Raw genomic sequence first — 22259 nt, 5'->3', positions numbered from 1 at the left:
AATATTTCTATTAAAGAATCCTAAAATTGAGAGATGGTCTTCTTGCATTTTGCTTCTTATTCAATTATGTATGATTTTTTCCCCTCAGTTTTGAGTAGAGAATACTTTTTTTTCGGTGTTTCTAGATCTATGCTGTTCAGTATGGTAACCCACTGGCCACATGTATTTGTTTAAGTTGATTAAAATTTTTAAAAATTCAGTTCCTTAGTTACATTAGCCACATTCAAGTGTTTAATAGTCACAGATGGCTAGTGGCTACTGTATTAGAACAGATGGAGAACAATTCCATCATCATAGAAAGTTCTGTCTGACAGCAGTACTCCAGATCATGAAATGTAGAGGAATAACTTCAACAATTTAAAGACCCAGAAGGGATGGATAATATTGGAATGCTCTTTCTGGCTACCTAACAAATTCGTGCCTTTCCTTAATATTGACATTCTCCTTTATTCTGTATGTATATATATATTTTACTCTTCAGTTAGTAATTATGTAACACTGCTGGATTTACATTTATAATAAAATTTTATACAGATAATTATTCATATTTGAACTTAGTTATGGAATTGGTTTATGGGCAGCACGGTATAGTGGAAACAGCCAGTGGAAAGGTATAGTGGTCAGAAGGGTATCTCTCTAGTTTTATGACCTGAAGCAATTTGCTTAACCTTTTGCCTAAAATTTATTACCTTTCAAACAGATAATCAATTTTGACTGTCTACTTCACATGAACTATGTAAAATAAAGGGGAAATGTTAAAATAAAAAATATGTATACATGTACATGTATGTGTGTGTGTATACATATATATATATAAAAATATGAATTAATAAGATCTTTATATACTACTGTGAAGTGATCTCCAGGATACCTGAGTGAAAACAGTAGTATGCATAGTATACCAAGCAAGGGGAAGTACAACTATAACTTGCTTGAGGTTGCATAAATGGCAGAGCTGGAACTAAAATTCAGGTACACTGATATTTAATTGTGGACTCTCACGTCTTCTTATAAAGTTATCTAAATATCTGTCATTGTGCCATGGAAACATTTTGTAAGTTATATTTTTCTCTTAATTTTGTTTTTAATAAAAAGGCTTCTTAGCAGATTAAAAAAATTTTTAGATCTATTATTTACCAGGACTGGCTTTGTTCCCCTTTTTTAATATAAATGATTGGAAAATATAACTTAATATGTAAAACTTTACTTTATACCTGGCCTTCTCATTATATATGTCATGGATGAAGACATTTCTAATAGTCTTATAATGTATGTCAGCTTGTGAGTTTATCTCCTCCTGTTAAATTTTTATATTATAGTCTGAAAGATAAAAAACTTTATATTTTCATTTTGAAGTAATTTAAACTATTAAAATTATCTTCAAGGTGACAAGTAAAATTCGTTCAGAATTACCAGATTTAAAACAAGGTGGGGCGAAACTTGAAGAGATAATGCATAGAGCTTATGACTCCTTTGATATTCAGCTTACAAGCATACAGCTGCTTTATAGCAGAGTTGGTAAGTATACAGTGCATTATTTGTTGATTCATTTTGCTGAAGTGATTAATTAGGTTTTTAGACAGTTTCTCTGAAGACTTTCATCCTAAATATGTTAGAACTTTTATATTTTTGAATTAGAAGTGATAGTAGATATTTCCTAGGAGCAATATCTCAAGTAGGTGTGATTTTATCCCTCAAGAGACATTGTCAATGTCTAGAGACATTTTTTGTTGTCACGAGTGGGGAGTTGGGGCACTACTAGCATCTAGTGAGTGGAGGTCAGGGATGCTACTAAACCTCAAACAATATGGGCGAAAGCCACCCCACAACAGACTTGGCCCAAATATCAGTAATGCTGAGATTGAGAAATCCTGATCTATACCAGTAAAGGTTGGAAAGCACTGGCACATATTTAAAGTGATATTTGTATTACACAATGGGATAACCAGAAGAGGCTGCTCAAGGCCAGAGGCAGCTGGCTTAGGGGCTCTGATAGCCCAGGCTGTAAACAGTTACACAAAGACTGCAGAAGGTCGCTATCGTAGGAATACCTTTACCCTATTCACTTTGGTGTACAAATAGGCGTCTCTGATCTGGATCTAGTTTTTTAGTTGAAGTGACCAAAGCCAGAAATTCACTTGTCAGGATCCATTAAAATAGACAGAGAGCCCAGACTAGTTGAGCCCTCTTTCCACTGTCATATTGCTTCTGAATCTCCAGGGTGTTAGTGAACATTGAGATGTGTATATGGTGAAATTTTAATTATCTGAGCTAACTAATAGAAGGAGGAGCAATGAGATCCTAAAGTTACGATTATTAAAAATGTTAGTGTATATAGGACTGGAACATTTGATTTTTTTCTTTAACTGTACTTGCTTTAAGAGTAATGAACTTGGTTTTTATTTTTATCATATTTCAGTTGGTGTAAAAGGAGCCCAGAAGTATAGTGGATGGCAAATGCAAATTGTTTATAGAAAAATCCATAAATTTATTTTCAAGGAATACATTACTATATTTTGGTGTGTTTGATACATTTTGGTAACTGGTTTTCAAAGTCCATGAGCCATACTTAATAGTTAAGATATTGAGATGCTTTGTAAAAAATTGTTTTCAGTATTTCATTATTATTATCTGAAAATTATTGGAATTCCTTGGAGTTGTTTTTGATAAGCATTAACTATTCTTAAATAATTAAATCTTTTGGGGGGCAGGGTTTTTTTGACATTGGGGTTACTTTATGTAATTGTCATAGACTTCCCTGATAAATACTGAAACACATGCTTCTAAATATCTTATTTTTTATCTGTAAATTGAGAAGTGAAGGAAATATTTGATTTATCTCGGTACTGTTGGAATTTTAAAAATTGTAATAAAGTCCATTTTACTACCTGTCTTCAGGAGTCTAAGCTTTCATTTGCTTGGTTTTCCTTGACTGAAGATTTAACTGACTTATGGTATTATTAGGTTCAAATGGAATAATGTACATGAAACTGCTTTGTATTATATGGATCCCATTAATCTTGTTATAAATTTTAAAAGTTATTTCTTTGTAATGTAGACGCGTCTTTTAGAAAATCTGGACAATACAGAAAAACAAAAACATCATTCTTTATCCTACTGCTCACACATAAGCGTTGTTGATATTTCAGTGGATATCCTTTTGGTGTTTTTTTCAATGTGTGTGCCTATGAATGTATGGGATGTATTTTGTGTGGTGTTTGGGAGTGTTTGTGAATGCGTTTTTAACATGATTTACATAGTTTTATATGCTGACCTCCCTTTCATTTACCAGTAATATTTTGGGCACTTAAATTCATGATTTTTACTGGCCATCTAAAGTTCTAAGGCTATGCTGTCAGTTATTTAGCCATTCCTTTACTGAACATTTAGGCTTGTGACACTGCAGTGAATGTTGCCAGAGGGTTGCATGTTGGCAGACCTGGGTGACAATTTCAGCCTTATCACTCACTAGCTTTTTGACCATAAGCAAGCTGTAAATTCCTCTCAGTCTCATTTTTCTAAAATGGGATGTTATACACCATTGTGAGAATTAAATGAAAATTTAAACATTGCCTAGAACAGTGTCAGTTATAAATCTTAAATGTAACTTTTATTAGTTAATACTGAAGAACTGCACTTTTCCCTACCTTTTTCATTATTGCATTAGAGCCATGTTTTTTGAGTAATGTATGGTTGGCATAGTGATTGCCAAGGATGCACAGTAGATTTGATTAAAGCTATGTTGTTGTTAACATTTTAATAAGCATTTTTCCTATTAAAACACAGAGTTTGAAAGGGAAAAGAATTTACCTGCTAAGTATGTGTACCTGGGAATATGGCATTAAGATTATCTAGATGTAGGAAGATTTCCTCATACCATGCACTGTATGACTATGAAGTATTAATGGTAATGTTAGGTTTAGTATGTTTTTCAAATTACACATGTGTTAAACACGTACTGTTTTCTGTAATTAGGTGATAATTGGAAAGAAGCACGAAAACTCAGTGTATCCACACAACATATCTTGGTACCTATGCACTTCAATGTGGAACTCTCTAAGGCCATGGTTTTCATGGATATAAGGATGCCCAAGTATGTATTACCTGTTTCATGTGATTGTAGATTTTCTTAGTAGTTATATAGCTAAGAAATGCCATGTTTCATTGATTTTTTTGTAGTAAAATATATATAACAAAATTTACCATTTTTAAGTGTATCATTCAGTGGCATTAAGTACATTCATATTTTTGTCCAACCACTCCACCATATCAGCTTCACAGACTGGAATTCTACCCATTGTTAAACAATAATACCCCACTCTGTCCTCCCCCAAGTCCATGGCAGTCATCATTCTGTGTTATGTCTCTATGAATTTGACTAGTCTAGGTACCTCATGTAAGTGGAATTGTACAATATTTCTCCTTTTCTGCCTGGTTTATTTCACATAGCATAAGGTCTTCATGTTGACCCATGTTGTAGTGTATGTCAGAATTTCATTTTTTTAAGGCCTAATTCCATTGCATGTATATATCATATATTATCCATTCATGGGTTAATGGACATTTGACTGTTGTAATAATGCTGCTGTGAACATCAGTATACAGATATCTATTGGAGTCCCTGCTTTAACTCTTGGGGGGTATATATCCAGAAGTGGAATTGCTGGATTATTCTATTTTTAATTTTTTGAGGAACTGTTCTGCTGTTTTCCATAGCAGTTGCACCATTTTATATTCCCATCAGCAATTCACAGGGGTTCTAAATTCTCTTACCTCTTCACCAACACTTGTTATTTTCTCCCTTTCAAAAAAATAATAGCCATCCTAACAGGTGTGAAGTAGTATTTAATTATAGTTTTGAATTGCATTTTCTAATGATTAGTGATGTTGAGCATATTTTCATGTTCTTATTGGCAATCTATATATTTCTTTAGAGAAATGTCTGTTCAGGTCCTTTGCCCACCTTTTAATTAGGTTGTTTGTGTTGTTAAGTTGGAGGTTTGGTTTTTTTAAAATATTTTCCTGGATATTAACTTCTTACCAGATAAAATGATTTGCAAATATTTTCTTTCTTCTTGTGGATTGTCTTATTTATCACTCTTTTGATAGCGTCCTTTGATGCACAAAAGCTATGAATTGTGATTAAGTTTAATTTATCTTTGTTGCCTGTGCTTTTGTTGTCATATCTAAGAAATTATCACCAAATCCAGTGTTTTTCCTGTATATTTTTTTCCAAAGAGTTTTATACTTTTAATGCTTAGGAAACCTTTTTGAGTTAATTTTTGGATGTGGTGTAAGGTAAGGATCCAGCTTTATTCTTTTGCATGTGGATGTGTAGTTTTTTTTCAGCACCATTTGTTAAAAAGACTGGCCTTTCCCTATTGAATAGTCTTGACACCCTTGTTGAAAATCATTTGACCATATATGTGATGGTTTATTTCTGGGCTTTCTGTTCTGTTCCCTTGGTCTCTGTGTCTGTCTTCATGCCAGTACTACACTGTTTTGATTCCTGTAGCTTTGTAGTAACTTTTGAAATCAGGAGGCATGAGTCATCCAACATTAATCTTTTTCTATATTGATTGGGTGATTTGGGGTCCTTTGAGATTCCTTTTGAACTTTAAGATGGATATTTCTATTTTTAACAACAGGTATCATTGAGATTTTGATATGGATTGCATTGAATTTGCAAATGTTTTTAGTAGTGACATCTTAACATCAGGTCTCCCAATACATGAATACAAGATGTCTTTCCATTTACCTATGTCTTTTTAAATTTCTTTCAGCATTATTTTGTAGTTTTCAGTGTATGTCTTTTTCTTCATTGGTTAAGTTTATTCTTTTTGATACTATTATAAATGGAATTGTTTTCTTAATTTATTTGTTGGTTAATAGAAACTCAATTGATTTTTCCAAGTTGATTTTGTATCCTGAAACTTGGATGAATTTGTTTGTTAGTTCTAACATTTTTTGTGTGTGTGGAATTGTTACAGTTTTCTACATATACGACCACTTCATGTTAGAACAGAGGCAGTTTTACTTCATCCTTTCCAATTTGGATACCTTTTTTTTTCTCTTTGTTGCCTAATTACTCTGGCTAGAATTTCCAATATTATGTTGAATACAAGTAATTTAAGTGGGCATCCTTTATTTTGATCATAGAGTAAAAGCTTCTAGTCTTTTGCATTGAGTGTGCTGTGTGGTTTCTTCATATATGACCTTTATTATTTTGAGGTAGTTTCCTTCTATTTCTAGTTTTTGAGTATTTTTATTATGGAAACGTGTTGCATTTTCCAAATGCTTTTTCTTCATCAGTTGAGATGATCATGTGTTATTTTGTCCCTTCATTTTGTTAATGTGGTGTATTACACTGATTTGTTTTCGTATGTTGAACCATTCTTCTGTTCCAGGGTTAAATCCTGGGTGATGGGTGATGGTGTATAATCTTTTTAACATGCTGTTGAATTTTGTTTGCTCGTGTTTTTTTTGGAGATTTTTGCATCAGTGTTTGTAAGGGATATTGGTCTGTAGTTTTCTTTTCTTGTATTATCTTTGTCTGGTTTTGGTATCAGAGTAATGCTGTCCTTAAAATGAGTTAGGAAGTATTCCTTTCTTTTTAGTTTCCAGGAAGAGTTTGAGAAAAATTTGTGTTAATTCTTTAACTGTTTGGTAGAACTCACTCGTGAAATGTTGTGAGATTTTTGATTACTGATTCACTCTCCATATTAGTTATAGGTCTATCTAGATTTTCTGTTCCTTCAAAATTCAGTGTTGATAGATGTGTGTTTCTAGGAATTTGTCCACTTTATTTAGGTTATATAATTTGTTGGCATAAAATCCTTCCTTTTTCTGTAGGATTGATAGTGATATCCACACTATCATTTCTGATTTTAGTTGAGTCTTTTCTGTCTTTATCTCCATCTACCTAAAGGTTCTTTAGTTTTGTTCATCTTTTTGAAGAACAAACTCTTTTGTTGATTTTTTTCAATTATTTTTCAATTCTCTATTTTCTCTCTCTCTGCTCTAATCTGTATTTCCTTACTTCTGCTAACTTTTGGTTTAGTTTGCTCCTTTTTAGTTCTTTAAGACATGAAGTTAGGTTGCTGATTTGAGATCTTTCTTTTTCAATATTAAGTGTTTATAGCTATAAATTTCCCTCAGCACGGTTTTTGCTGTATGCTATAAATTTTGGTATGTTGTGTTTTCATTTTCACTTGTCTCAAGATATTTTTTTATTTCCGTGGCGATTTCTTCTTTGACTCATTAACAGTAAATGTGTTAATTTCTACATATTTGTAATTTTACATTTTTCATTCTGCTGTTGATTTCCAGTTTCATTCCATTGTGATTAGAAAGGATGCTTTTTATTCAATCTTTAAAAAATTTTTGACTCTTGCTTTATGACCTAAAATTCGGTCTATCCTGGAGAATATTCTATGTGCATGTATGAAAAAATGTGTATTCTGCTGTTGATGGAGGAGTGTTTTGTTTATGTTTGTTGACAGTGTTGTTCTAGTCCTCTGTTTCCTTATTGATCTTTTTTCTGGTTGTTCTATCAGTTATTGAAAGTGGGGTATTGAAGTCTCATGTTATTGTAGAGCTATTTCTTCCCTCAACTCTGTCAATATTTCATATATTTTTGAGCTCTGATGTTTGGTGCATATATGTTTCTAATTGTTATATCTTCTTGATGAAGTGACTTTTTATTAAATAATGTCTTTTGTCTCTTGTAACAGGTTTTGACCTACAGTCTGGTTTGACTGATACTATAGCCATTCCTGCTTTCTTTTGGATATTATTTGCATAGAATATCTTTCACTTTCAAACTATTTGTGTCCTTAGATCTAAAGTCAGTCTCTTGCAGACATACAGTTTGATCGTTTTTTTTTAATTCATTCTGTCAATTTATATCTTTGTGAAGTTTAAACCATTATGTTTAAAATAAATACTGATGGGGAACAAATTAATTTTGTCATTTTGTTATTTACTTTCTGTATGTCTTATAGCTTTTTGTCCCTTTTTTCCTCTGTTATGGCCTTCGTTTGTGTTTAGTTGATTTTTTGTTCTGACATGTTTTATTGCCCTTCTCTTTTCCACATATACACGTTCTATAGATATTTTCTTTTTAGTTATCATGGAAATTACCTATAACATTGTAAAGTTGACAATTTTTTAAAAATTGACACCAACTTAACTTTAATTGCATACAAAAACTCTACTATTTACTGCTCCACCCCCTCCATTTTATGTCATTGATGTCACAAGTTATATCTTTATTATATATTGTACCCATTAGCACAGATTTATATTTTCTAAATCCTGTAGAAAATAAAAGGTGAAGTTAAAATAAAAAATCACAATACTTGATTTTATATTTATGGTGTGTTTGCTTTTACCGAGATCTTTATATTTTATTGTTAGCTGACTGATGCTTTGAGCCCAGTATCCTAAATATAGAAGTCTGTTAAATTAGACTGGACTAGTTAGCTGATTTAGTCCTATAGTTTAAGACCGTAGCTAGCCCTTTCACCTTTTCTTTCCACCAGTAATTTTTCTCTCCCTTGCAAGCATTCAAACTTCAGCCACAGATCCATTTTAAAATTTAAAGAAAGACACATCTAACAACTACCAAACAATCTAAGTGAAATTGTTACTAGAGAGGCAAGAAGAGAATGCTCATGTAGCAGTGCTCAAGGTTTTGTGGCTCAAGTATGGATGGAAGGGATAGTAGGAAGTAGTGATAGCCTGGTCTTTTTCCCATATGCTATGTTGCAGACCCGGTTCATACTACTTACTGTTGTCACCATGTGAAAGGAAGAGACCTAAGTGAAACCTACACGCCTTCTTTTTTTTTTTTGCCTTTCAAATTTTAGGACTCAATTCTCTAGAAAACATTGTGCAGTTTACTCTCATTCTCTTAGACTTCCTTATTCAAGAGTATCAAACTGGGACTCTGAGTGTCTTAAAGCAGAGGAATGCCAGGAATTTGGTTTGAGAAAGAGAAGAGGAAAGAAAACCATTCTATACATTTTGCTGTTGTTTACAATCAAGCATTAGGTATAGGTTAATTTTAGACACGCTTAGGTTCTTTGGCTTCCTTCCCAAATGTCCTCCTGCCTATTTACTGTTGTCTGATATTTCTTTTAAAGTTTGTCAGTATGTGAGAAAGGACAAAGATGTATGTAATTTCCTGTTGCAAACATGTTTACGAATAGATTTTTTTTCAGCATTTTATACTTAAATATGCTAAAATCTAGGATGTTACAGGGTACCAAAAAAAAGTGATATTACTCTGAGAGAAGAAATGGCTAACTTCCCTTGCTTTAGATTGCTCTGTTAATCTATGATTAGGGAGAATTTACGTCCAGTAATGTAGGGAATATGCATAGCCTAGCAGGAATTAAAACAGTTGGTTAAAATGTCTATATATAGACAGATAATGGAATGCAAGAGTATGAGAGATTAATCCAGTGTAACAGTCAGCAAACTTTTTTAAAGGGCTAGATATTAAATGTTTTAGGCTTGAAGTTGTATTGTCTGTCACAACTACTCAACTCTGCTATATTAGCATGAAAGCAGCTATAAACAGTACATAGTAACTGGGCATAGCTGTATTCCAGTTAATACTTTATTTACAAAAATAAGCAGCAGGCTGGATTAATCCATGGCCATATTTTGCCAAACTCTGGTTCAGTGCGTTATACCCAGACGCAACGAATAAAGGCAGAAGACACCAGGAAAGCCTTCTGTACTAGTATTCTTATGATACTAAAATGGCTATAAGTTAGGACCAGAAAATTGTGCCGAAAACAATCACAAGCAGAAACTATAATGATCTAGAAAGATGAAATCTGAGAAGCATTTGATTTCAGTTTTGTAAGTTGTGAGCAATATAAAGTGGATATGACATTATATAAAGTCCTGGAACTCTACAAGTATCAGGCAACTTCCTTTGAAGTTTGAGCTTAAAAAGTTTAAGGCAGATAAAAGGAAATCCTCTGTTATTTGGTAGGTATTATTTTGGCACCTGCCATACTCAGGTTGTTAAGCTGGCATATTTAAAGAAATTGAAAAGTTTAGGTACATTAATGAGACAGATCTATAATATGTACCTGTTAAATTAGGATGTATGGGATTAGTTACAAATACTTAGGTTACTGGAGGTAAAAGAAAGCTTATAATTTTCTCAAGTAATTCAGGTATATTTTTAGCATTGTGTGTGATTGAAAAAATAAGTTAAAATGCAGGGATAAAAATGGTGAACGAAAACTTATTCTTTCTTTGATGTCAGTCTCTTAAAATCATTATTACTTTTTAAAGACTTTCTTCATATTGCAGCAGTTTTAGTGTCACAAAAAAGTTGATAGGAAGCTACAGGGATTGCCCATACACCCCCTGCATCCACCCATGCATAGCCTTCCCATTAACAACATCCCCCACCTAGTGGTACATTTGTTAGAATTGATAAACCGACATTTACACATCATAATTACCCAAAGTCTATAGTTTACATTACGGTTCACTCTTGGTGTTGTACCTTGAATGGGTTTGGACAAATGCATAATATGTAGCCATAATTGTGGTATCATATAGAGTTTATCATATAGAGTATTCTTACTGCCCTACAAATCTTCTATTCATCCCTCCCCTGTCACACTCAAGCCCTAGCAAGCACTGATCTTTTTATTGTGTCCATAGTTTTCCCTTTTTCAGAATGTCATATAATTGGAATTAGAGAAGAGAAAGCCTTTTCACATGGACATCTTTCACTTAGTAATATGCATTTAAGGTTCCTCCCTGTCATTTCATGACTTGAGAACTCATTTTTTTTTTAGTGCTGAATAATATTCCAGTATCTGATGTATCACAGTTTATCCATTACCTACTGCAGGACATCTTGGTTGCTTCCAAGTTTTGGTGATAAAATTGGAATATAAAATTTTTGTGGATAAACTTGATTCATATAAAATTCTGAGTAAAGCTGTTATAAACATGCATGTGCAGGTTTTTGTGGGGACATAACTTTAAATTCCTTTGGGTAAATATCAAGGAGCACAATTGCTGGGTCATATGGTGAGAGTATCTTTAGTTTTCTAAGAAACTTCCAGACTGTCTTCCAAAGGGGCTATACCCTTTTGCATTTCAGTCAGCAGTAATTGTGAGTTCCTGCTGCTCCACATCCTTGCCATTATTTGGTGGTGTCAGTATTCCTGATTTTGGTTATTATAGTAGGTGTGTAGTACTATCTCATTATTCTTATTTTGATTTGTATTTCTCTGATTATACATAATGTGGAACATCTTTGCTTATTTGCTATCTATGTATCTTATTTGGTGAGGTGTCTGTTAAGATCTTTTGTCCATTTTTCAACCAGATTGTCTTCTTATTATTCAGCTTTAAGTATTCTTTGAGAGCTCTACCCACCACCAGTACCTACCATCAGGAAACTTGCACAAGCCTCTTAGATAGCCTCATCCACCAGAGGGCAGACAGCAGAAGCAAGAAGAACTACAATCCTGCAGCCTGTGGAACAAAAACCACATTCACAGAAGGATTGACAAAATTAAAAGTCAGAGGGCTATGTACCAGATGAAGGAACGAGATAAAACCCAGAAAAATAACTAAATGAAATGGAAATAGGCAACATTCCAGAAAAAGAATTCAGAATAATGATAGTGAAGATGATCCAAGACCTCGGAAAAAGAACGGACGCAAAGGTCGAGAAGATGCAAGAAATGTTTAACAAAGACCTAGAAGAACTAAAGAACACTTAGAAGAATTAAAGAACAAACAAACGGAGACGAACAATACAATAACTGAAATGAAAAATACACTAGAAGGAATCAATAGCAGAATAACTGAGGCAGAAGAATGGATAAGTGACCTGGAAGACAAAATGGTGGAATTCACTACCGTGAAACAGAATAAAGAAAAAAGAATGAAAAGAAATGAAGACAGCCTACAGCCTAAGAGACCTCTGGGACAACATTAAATGCAACAATTCGCATTATAGGGGGTCCCAGAAGGAGAAGAAAGAAAGGACCTGAGAAAATATGAGAAGAGATTATAGTCAAAAACTTCCCTAACATGGGAAAGGAAATAGCCACCCAAGTCCAGGAAGCGCAGAGAGTCCCAGGCAGGATAAACCCAAGGAGAAAAATGCCGAGACACATAGTAATCAAATTGACAAAAATTAAAGACAAAGAAAAATTATTGAAAGCAGCAAGGGAAAAACGAAAAATAACATACAAGGGAACTCCCATAAGGTTAACAGCTGATTTCTCAGCAGAAACTCTACAAGCCAGAAGGGAGTGGCGTGACATATTTAAAGTGATGAAAGGGAAGACCTACAACCAAGATTACTCTACCCGGCAAGGATCTCATTCAGATTCTACGGAGAAATCAAAAGCTTTACAGACAAACAAAAGCTAAGAGAATTCAGCACCACCGCACCAGTTCTACAACAAATGCTAAAGGAACTTCTCTAAGTGGGTAACACAAGAGAAGAAAAGGACTTACAATAACAAACCCATAACAATTAAGAAAATGGTAATAGGAACATACATAACGATAATTACCTTAAACGTGAATGGATTTAATGCTCCAAACAAAAGACACAGGTTTGCTGAAGGGATACAAAAACAAGACCCATATATATATGCTGGGGACACATAAAGACTGAAAGGGGATGGAAAAAGATATTCCATGCAAATGGAAATCAAAAGAAAGCTGGAGTAGCAGTACTCATATCGGATAAGATAGACTTTAAAATAAAGAATGTTACAAGAGACAAGGAAGGACACTACATAATGATGAAGGGATCAATCCAAGAAGAAGATATAATAATTATAAATATATATACACACAACACAGGAGCATCTCAATATATGAGGCAACTGCTAACAGCTATAAAAGAGGAAATAGACAGTAGCACAATAATAGTGGGGGACTTTAACACCTCAGTTACACCAATGGACAGATCATCCAAACAGAAAATTAATAAGGAAACACAAGCTTTAAATGACATAATAGACCAGATGGATTTAATTGATATTTATAGGACATTCCATCCAAAACCAGCAGATTACACTTTCTTCTCAAGTGTGCACGGAACATTCTCCAGGTTAGATCATATCTTGGGTCACAAATCAGCCTCAGTAAATTTAAGAAAATTGAAATCAAATCAATTATCTTTTCTGACCACAACACTATGAGATTAGAAATAATTACAGGGAAAGAAACGTAAAAAACACAAACACATGGAGGCTAAAGAATATGTTACTAAACAACCAAGAGATCACTGAAGAAACCAAACAGGAAGTCAAGAAATACCTAGAGACAAATTACAATGAAAACACGACGATCCAAAACCTATGGGATGCAGCAAAAGGAGTTCTAACAGGGAAGTTTATAGCAATACAAGCCTACCTCAAGAAACAAGCAAAATCTCAAACAATCAAACCTTACACCTAAAGGAACCAGAGAAAGAAGAACAAACAAAACCCAAAGTTAACAGAAGTAAAGAAATCATAAAGATCAGAGCAGAAATAAATGAAATAGAAACAAAACAATTAGCAAAGATCAATAAAACTAAAAGCTGGTTCTTTGAGAAGATAAAACAAAATTGATAAACAATTAGCCAGGCTCATCAAGACAAAGAAGGAGAGGACTCAAATCAATAAAAATAGAAATGAAAAAGGAGAAGTTACAACAGACACCGCAGAAATCCAAACCTTCCTAAGAGACTACTAAAAGCAACTCAATGCCAATAAAATGGACAACCTGGAAGAAATGGACAAATTCTTAGAAAGGTATAACCTTCCAAGACTGAACCAGGAAGAAACAGAAAATATGAACAGACCAATCACAAGTAATGTAATTGAAACTGTGATTAAAAATCTTCCAAAAAACAAAAGCCCAGGACCAGATGGCTTCACAGGTGAATTCTATCAGCCATTTAGAGAAGAGCTAACACCCATCCTTCTCAAAGGCTTCCAAAAAATTGCAGAGGAAGGAACACTCCCAAACTCATTCTATTCTTTGAGGCCACCATCACCCTGATACCAAAAAGCAGACAAGATCCTAGAAAAAAAGAGAATTACAGACCAATATCACTGATGAATATAGATGCAAAAATCCTCAACAAAATACTAGCAAACAGAATCCAACAACACATTAAAAGGATCATACACCATCATCAAGTAGGATTTATCCCAGAGATGCAAGGATTCTTCATCATACGCAAATTAATCAATGTGATACACCATATTAACAAACGGAAGAATAAAAACCATATGATCATCTCAGTAGATGAAGAGAAAGCTTTTGACAAAATTCAACACCCATTTATGATAAAAACTCTTCAGAAAGTGGGCATAGAAGGAACCTACCTCAACATAATAAAGGCCATACATGAGAAACCCACAGCAAACCTCATTCTCAATGGTGAAAAACTGAAAGCATTTACTCTGAGATCAGGAGCAAGACAAGGATGTCCACTCTCGCCACTATTATTCAACATAGTTTTGGAAGTCCTAGCCATGGCAATCAGAGAAGAAAAAGAAATAAAAGGAATACAAATTAGAAAAGAAGAAGTAAAACTATCACTGTTTGCAGATGACATGATACTATACATAGAGAATCCTAAAGATGCCACCAGAAAACTACTAGAGCTAATCAATTAATTTGGTAAAGTTGCAGTATACAACATTAATGCACAGAAATCTCTTGCATTCCTATACACTCATGATGAAAAATCTGAAAGAGAAATTAAGGAAACACTCCCATTTACCATTGCAACAAAAAGAATAAAATACCTAGGAATAAACCTACCTAGGGAGAAAAAGGACCTGTATGCAGAAAACTATAAGACACTGATGAAAGAAATTAAAGATGATTCAAACAGTTGGAGAGATATACAATGTTCTTGGATTGGAAGACTCAATATTGTGAAAATGACCATACTACCCAAAGCAATCTCCAGATTCAATGCAATCCCTATCAAATTGACAATGGCATTTTTTACAGAACTAGAACAAAAAATATTAAAATTTGTAATGGAGACACAAAAGACCCCGAATAGCCAAAGCAGTCTTGAGGGAAAAAAACGGAGCTGGAGGGATCAGACTCCCTGACTTCGGACTATACTACAAAGCTACGGTGATCAAGACACTATGGTACTGGCACTAAAACAGAAATATAGATCAATGGAACAGGATAGAAAGCCCAGAGATAAACCTACGCGCCTATGGCCACCTAATCTATGACAAGGGAGGCAAGGATATACAGTGGAGAAAAGACAGTCTCTTCAATAAGTGGTGCTGGGAAAACTGGACAGGTACATGTAAAAGAATGAAATTAGAACACTCCCTAACACCATACACAAAAATAAACTCAAAATGGATTAGAGAGCTAAATGTAAGACTGGGCACTGTAAAACTCTTAGAGGAAAAATTAGGAAGAACACTCTTTGACATAAATCACAGCAAGATCTTTTTTGATCCACCTCCTAGAGTAATGGAAATAAAAACAAAAATAAACAAGTGGGACCTAATGAAACTTAAAAGCTTTTGCACAGCAAAGGAAACCAGAAAGAAGATGAAAAGACAACCCTCAGAATGGGAGAAAGTATTTGCAAATGAGTCATCAGACAAAGGATTAATCTCCAAAATATATAAACAGCTCATGCAGCTCAATAAAAAAGAAGTGGGATGAATTGGGAGATTGGGATTGACATGTATACACTGATGTGTATAAAATGGGTAACTAATAAGAACCTGCTATATAAGAAAATAAACTTAAAAAAATTTTTTTGAACTTTTTGGATAATAGTCCTTTATGAGTTCCATCTTTTGCAAATATTTTCTCCCACTCTGTGGCTTGTCTTCTAAATCTCTTGGCATTGTCTTTTGTAGAGCAGAAGTTTTTAATTTTTTTGGCGCCGGCATGTGGGATCTCAGTTCCCCGAACAGGGATCAAACCTGTGCCCTCTGCAGTGGAAGCGTGGTGTCTTAACCACTGGACTGCCAGGGAAGTCCCAGAAGTTTATAATTTTAACCAAATCCAGCTTATCAATTATTTTTTTCATAAATTGTGCCTTTGTGTTGTATCTAAAAAGTGATCATCTAAAAAGTATCTAAAAAGGTCATCTAAGTTTTCTTTGATTTATCTTTTTGGAGTTTTATAGTATTGCATTTTAAATTTAGGTCTGTGATCAACTTTGTATTAGCTTTTGTGAAGGGTGTAAGGCCTGTCTGAATTAATTTTTGCATGTCGATATTCATTTATTCCAGCACCATTTGTTGAAGAGAATGTCTTTGCTCCATTATTTTGCCTTTGCTCCTTTGTCAGCGATTCAGTAGACTATATTTATGGAGGTCTGTATCTGCACTCTCTGTTCTGTTCCATTGTTCTCTTCCATTGATCTGTTTATCTATTCTTTTGCCAATAGCACAGCGTCTTGCTTACTGTAGCTTTACAGTAAGTCTTGAGTCAGGGAATATCAACCCTCCAACCTTGCTCTTCTTCAGTATTATGTTGGCTATTCTGGGTCTTCTGCCCCTCCATTTAAACTTTAGAATCAGTTTGTCAATATCCATTAAATAACTTGATGGGATTTTGATTGTGATTGCATGGAATCTATATAGATCAGTTTGGGATGAGCTGACATCTTGACAGATTGAATCTTCCTACCCTTAAATGTGGAATATTTCTTCATTTATTTAGTTCTTAATATATTATCAGAGTTTTACAGTTTTCCTCATACAGATCTTGTATTTATTTTGTTAGATTTATACCTAAGTATTACTTTCTTGGGGTGCTAATGTAAATGGTATTGTATTTTTAATTTTAGATTATACTTGTTCATTGTTGGTATATAAGAAAGTAATTCACTATTACATATTAACCTCATATCCTACAACTTTGCTGTATTGGCTTATTAGTTTCAGGAATTTTTTTCTAGATAATTTACATAGATGATTGTGTCGTCTGTGAACAAAGACAGTTTTATGTCTTCTTTATCAATCTGTATGCTTTTTGTTTTCTTTTCTTGGCTTACTGCATTTAAGGACTTCCAGTGTGATGTTGAAATGGAGTGGTGAGAGGGATATCTTTGTTTTGCACCTAATCTTAGTGGGAAAACATTGAGTTTCTCACTGTTAAGTATGGTGTTAGTTGTAAGTTTTTCAAAGATATTCGTCATCAAGTTGAGGTAGTTCTTCTTCTAGTTTACTGTGAGTTCTTATGGTGAATGGGTATTGGATTTTGTTACATGCATCTACTTATATGATTTTGATTTTTCATTCAGATCTGATTTCTAAACCTGGTTTTAAATATATAATCTCTTGGACAAGTTATTTGTACCTGCCAACCTTAGTTTCCTGATAGGAACCATGTACATATGTACACATTTCTTTCTTATAAGAAACAGCGAGCAGAAATAGGTTGTCTCCCTCCTATTAGGTTGTGAGAATTATTTATGATAATGCATATCAAGTGTTTTCCTTAATGCCTGTCTGTAGTAAACACTTCATAAATAGTGATTGTCAATTGGCATTGGCAAAATAGCAGAGGGATAGTAAACATAATAATAATAGAAAATAAGCCTTTGAAAAATAATGACGTTAGTTCAGCTGATGAGATTGGTTAATAAGGTAAAATGATGGGAATTTGACTGTAGATTGTGAGATAATTTGTCCCATGGACTGTGTAGATAATATTTAGTACTTAAAATCACATTTTATTATTCTTAGATAATTTAAGATGAACAGTCATCTTTTTATAATGATTTCTGTCTTTTTGAAACAGATTCAAGATTTTTGGAAACTTACCACTGATTTCTTTACGAATCTCAGATAAAAAACTGCAAGGGATATTGGAATTGATTGAAAGCATCCCAAAACCCCCACCTGCAACTGAAGTAAATGTCCCTGTCAAACCATTTCAGGTAATGTATTTTCAAAATTAATGAAAGCACGAGTTAAAAAAGAAAATTCCACAAACAGTATTTGTAACAGCCACAGAAATTTTGGGTAAAACAATTCAATTCATTGTGAATAGACTTTTTAAATTACATACTGAAAGACAGAATGATGAAATAGTAAAAGGTGCAAATAGTAAACAAAAGAATGAAATAATAAATCTACCTTTCTTCACTTTTCCAGTCCCTCTCCTCAATGGTTAACTACTGCTTCTCTAGTTTTTTGAAAATGTTTATAGCACATACTAATACACACACATAGAAACATGCATGTCTCTGTGTGTATACGTATGATTATAACAGTTCTGATTAACTGATTATAACAGTTCTGCAATTTGTATTTAGCCTTGAAATTGTAAAAGCACTTCTTTAAATCTACATTTTACAAATTAACTTTCTAATTCAGGCTGGATTTTTTTCCAGTTAATTCAGATTGAGGTGTGTGTGTGTGTGTGTGTGTGTGTGTGTGTGTGTGTGTGTGTGTGTGTGTGTGTGTGTGTGTGTGTGTTGTCAGAATTGTCTTAGAACGTATAATAAAAGTCTGTGTGCTGACAGTGAATTAACTTTCCTTCCAGATTCAAAGATCCACTTCTTTGGGAACATCACAGATTTCACAGAAAAAGTTTTCTTCTTTGGAAATTCCATGTGTTGAAGATGGTAAAATGAAACTACTTTAGGAAATTTTCCTTGTTATAAATATATTATGAAAAAAATTTTGAGACCACATAAAAACTTTCAGGCAATAGCAGATATTTGCATATTATCCACAAAATTTCACTAAAATTCCTTTAAAACAGTGTAATTTGGATGTTCCTTAAAGTTGCTTTTGCAGTGGGATTTTTTTTGGTATATAAAAGTTGAACCCCATAATCACAGGGACCACTAGCAAATTAATCATCTTTATCCTTTGTGATCTAAGAGACCCCATGAAACTTTGTGTCTAATTTATAATGTGTTACTTAGCTTTTGGAGATCTTCATTATAGTAATTTTTTTTTTTTACACTTCCTTTTTTGTTATTAAAGGAAAAATCAAGCCTTAATACCTTCATTAACATATGAAAACTGGTAAATACTTTGTTATGAAATACATGCTTTTTTGGCTGCATTAGAAAGAAAAATAAATGTATTTTTCTATTTTTAAAACTTTAAAAATTGTAAATGTTAAACAACAGAAATTGCCATGTTGATCCTCAGTTTTCTAGAGAATGTTTTCCTTTCTGTGTAGTGACCAGGGTGGGTGGGGAGGGGGAGGAAATGTTGTTTGTGAGATCATCTACCCTAAAATTCAATTTTATGTTCTTAGGGATATACTTAGATGATTTTAGTTTCCTTTAAACCTTCTTTTAATGGTTTTACTAGATTTTGGGTCCATTTAAATAGCATGTTGTAGAAATTTACTATCATATATATATTCCTATATAGTCATACATATGTGAAGTAGTGCTTGATCTTAGTTTCTCCATTCAAATTTTAGGGCCTGCCTTCTACTTTTAATATTGCAGTGTTTGTAACTAAGTCCTGTTTACCTGTTTCCAGGTAGAGTGAGCATATTAGTGTGTTCCTTTCAGTATTCATCATGTATGTAATAATTGGCCTTGGCATTTGCTATGAAATTTTCTTTAGCAGTTTTTAGTATCTTGATTTTAAAGATGATGTTCATTAAGCTAAAGATTGTATTTTGTAATTTTCCATACATTTTGTTGTTAAGAATGTTATTTTTTCACATGTAATCTTTATATTCTTTTCTATTTATTTTTGACCTTACATTCAATTTTTTGAAATAGTGTTTTAGTGTTCATATTTATTTCAGAAAAATTATTAGAATGTTATTATTAAATCAGTCATTTTGATTATTGACTTAAATGTTCTATGGTATTTAGATTCAGATGAGGAGTTTTTTGATGCCCCATGTAGTCCCTTGGAAGAGCCTCTTCAACCTCCATCTAGAATTAAAAGTCCTCAACAAGAAAAGCTTCAAAAGCCAGATTGTTCAAAAAATATGACTGAATATAAAATAAGATTTGAAGTGCCAGAGGTATGCATTGTGTGTACTATGGTAAAATTAATATGGCTTATTTAAATTGTCAGTCATTTCTACTATTCACAGCTCATTTATATAGTCTCATTACTAATAGACAGTGTTGTTTTCATCCTATTTAAACTCAATCCAGATGTTACCTTGTGGTTCTCCCTCCCCTTTCTTAATTAATTAATCTTAAGATTAATTTCCTTAATCAATAATTAAAGGTTTGGCCACCCTCACCTTTTGAGAGGGACCACATTCTGCCTGTGGAATGTGTATCTCTCTAAATAAATCTGCTTTCACTTAAAAAAAAGAATTAAGAGTTTAGAGGTATTGTTGTTATTCAGTATATATTTATTGAAAATAATTTGTACAATGTGTGTATTGTATATGTGTGTGTATAAAATCTCTCCTAAATTTAAATATGTGTCATTTATACTACACGTATACCTCACATATCCATATATAGCCACCATCAATATAAACAATTTTTTTGTTTTAGGTAGTCGTAGTTTCTTTTTTCTTTCTTTTCCAGGTTTTGATTCAATTCTGTCACCTTGTTGGAGATTGTGAACTACCTGTGGTAGAAATTAATGTCTTGGGATTGGGCACAGTCATTGAGCTTCGAACATTTGATTTGAAAGCAAATGCCTTTTTGAAAGAGGTCTGCTTAAAATGCCCAGAATATTTTGGTAAGAATCTCTGTTTTAAAAAACTAAATTAATTAATTTTACTGTTTGATTACCTTCTGGAGATAAATTCTCTGGGTGCTTAGTCAGTACATATGATAAAATATTATCAAAGAAATGTGTTAGTCTTCAACTTTCATATTATACTTTGGAATCTTAAGGTGTAGACTAGAGAGAAAATGAAGACAATTTTTCTTATTAAGGAAAATGGTTTAATTTTAAGTCTACTTAACTGAATACTAAAATACTGAATAAGTTTCCTATTGATACTGTAACAATTTACCACAGATTTATTAAAGTTCTGTATATCAGATGTCTGACACAAGTCTCAGTGTGAAAAAATCAAGCTGTCAACAGGACTTCTTTTTTGGAGGCTGTAGGGGAATATCTATTTTCTTGCTCACTCAGGTGTTGGCAGAATTTAGTTTTATATGGTTTAAGTCTGTTTTCTTGCTGCCTATAAGGTGAGGATTGGCCTTAGCTCCTACAGGCCTCTCTAGGTCCTTGCACTAATTTTTTTTTATATCCCAGAACCATTATGGGGTGTTAGATCCTTCTCATGCTGTAATCTCTCTAACCTTTTCTTCTACCTTTTTCTTCCACTCTAAAAAACTAAGGTAATTAGATTTGGTGCATTTGGACAATTGAGGATAATTTCCCCTTAATCTTAACCTTAATCATCTCTGTAATGTTACATTTACCATATGAAATAACATATTCTCAGGTTTAGGGGGATTAGAGCATGGACATCCTTGTGGGAGGGGTGTGTAAATATTCTGCCTACCACAAACAATTTATGTCCCAAATCCTAACATATAAATTATATGATATCTTAGAAAATGTTTCTGTTTGCTTTGGCAGACTTTTAGAAGAGTTTTTTGTTTTTTTTCCCTCCTTTACATTTTGAGGTTTTTCCTTGAAACATAATTCTGAATGGTTCATGAATTCCATCAGAATATTAAGAAAAACTATTCACTTCCAATTGGGGTGCTTTTTATTTCTTTTTCTTGCCTAATTGCTTTGGCTAGGACTTCCAATACTATGTTGAACAAAAGTGGCAAAGTCAGCATCCTTCTCTTCTTGATCTTAGAGGAAAAGCTTTCAGCTTTTCACTGTTGAGTAGTATATTAGCTGTGGGCTTGTCATAGATGGCCTATTATTATTATGATACATTTCCTCTATTCCCACTTTGTAGAAAGCTTTTATATTAAATGGATGTTGAATTTTGTCAAATGCTTTTTCTGCATCTATTGAGATGATCATATGATTTTTATCCTTCATTTTGTTAACATGGTGTATCATGTTGATTGATTTGTGGATGTTGAACTGCAACATCCTTGGAACAAATTCCACTAGATCTTGGTGTTCGAACCTTTTAATATAGTATCGAATTTGGTTTGGTAATATTTTGTTGAGGATTTTTGCATCTGTATTCATCAGGAATATTGGCCTGATGAATATTCTTTTCTTGTGGCGTCCTTGTCTGGTTTTGGTATCAGGGTAATGCTGGCCTCGTAAAATAAGTTTGCAGATGTTTCCTCCTCTTCTATTTTTTTGGGAAGAGTTTCA

At 33.3% G+C, this 22259-nt stretch overlaps 1 protein-coding gene across 1 annotated transcript in view; it reads left to right on the top strand.

The window, feature by feature from the left end:
- The window catches only part of VPS13A (vacuolar protein sorting 13 homolog A), a 235726-nt gene that overhangs the window by 69223 nt on the left and 144244 nt on the right, over positions 1–22259 (top strand). The window contains exons 21-26 of the mRNA XM_082656304.1: positions 1386–1518; positions 3976–4093; positions 17806–17944; positions 18553–18634; positions 19859–20013; positions 20537–20693. Coding sequence (XP_082512430.1) covers positions 1386–1518; positions 3976–4093; positions 17806–17944; positions 18553–18634; positions 19859–20013; positions 20537–20693 — 784 coding nt within the window. The remainder of the gene's footprint in view (positions 1–1385; positions 1519–3975; positions 4094–17805; positions 17945–18552; positions 18635–19858; positions 20014–20536; positions 20694–22259) is intronic.

The sequence above is a fragment of the Grampus griseus genome, assembly GCF_964374135.1.
Source record: "Grampus griseus genome assembly, chromosome: 6".
Taxonomy (NCBI): Eukaryota; Metazoa; Chordata; class Mammalia; order Artiodactyla; family Delphinidae; genus Grampus; species Grampus griseus.
This window is presented reverse-complemented; position numbering and strand designations above follow the sequence as displayed.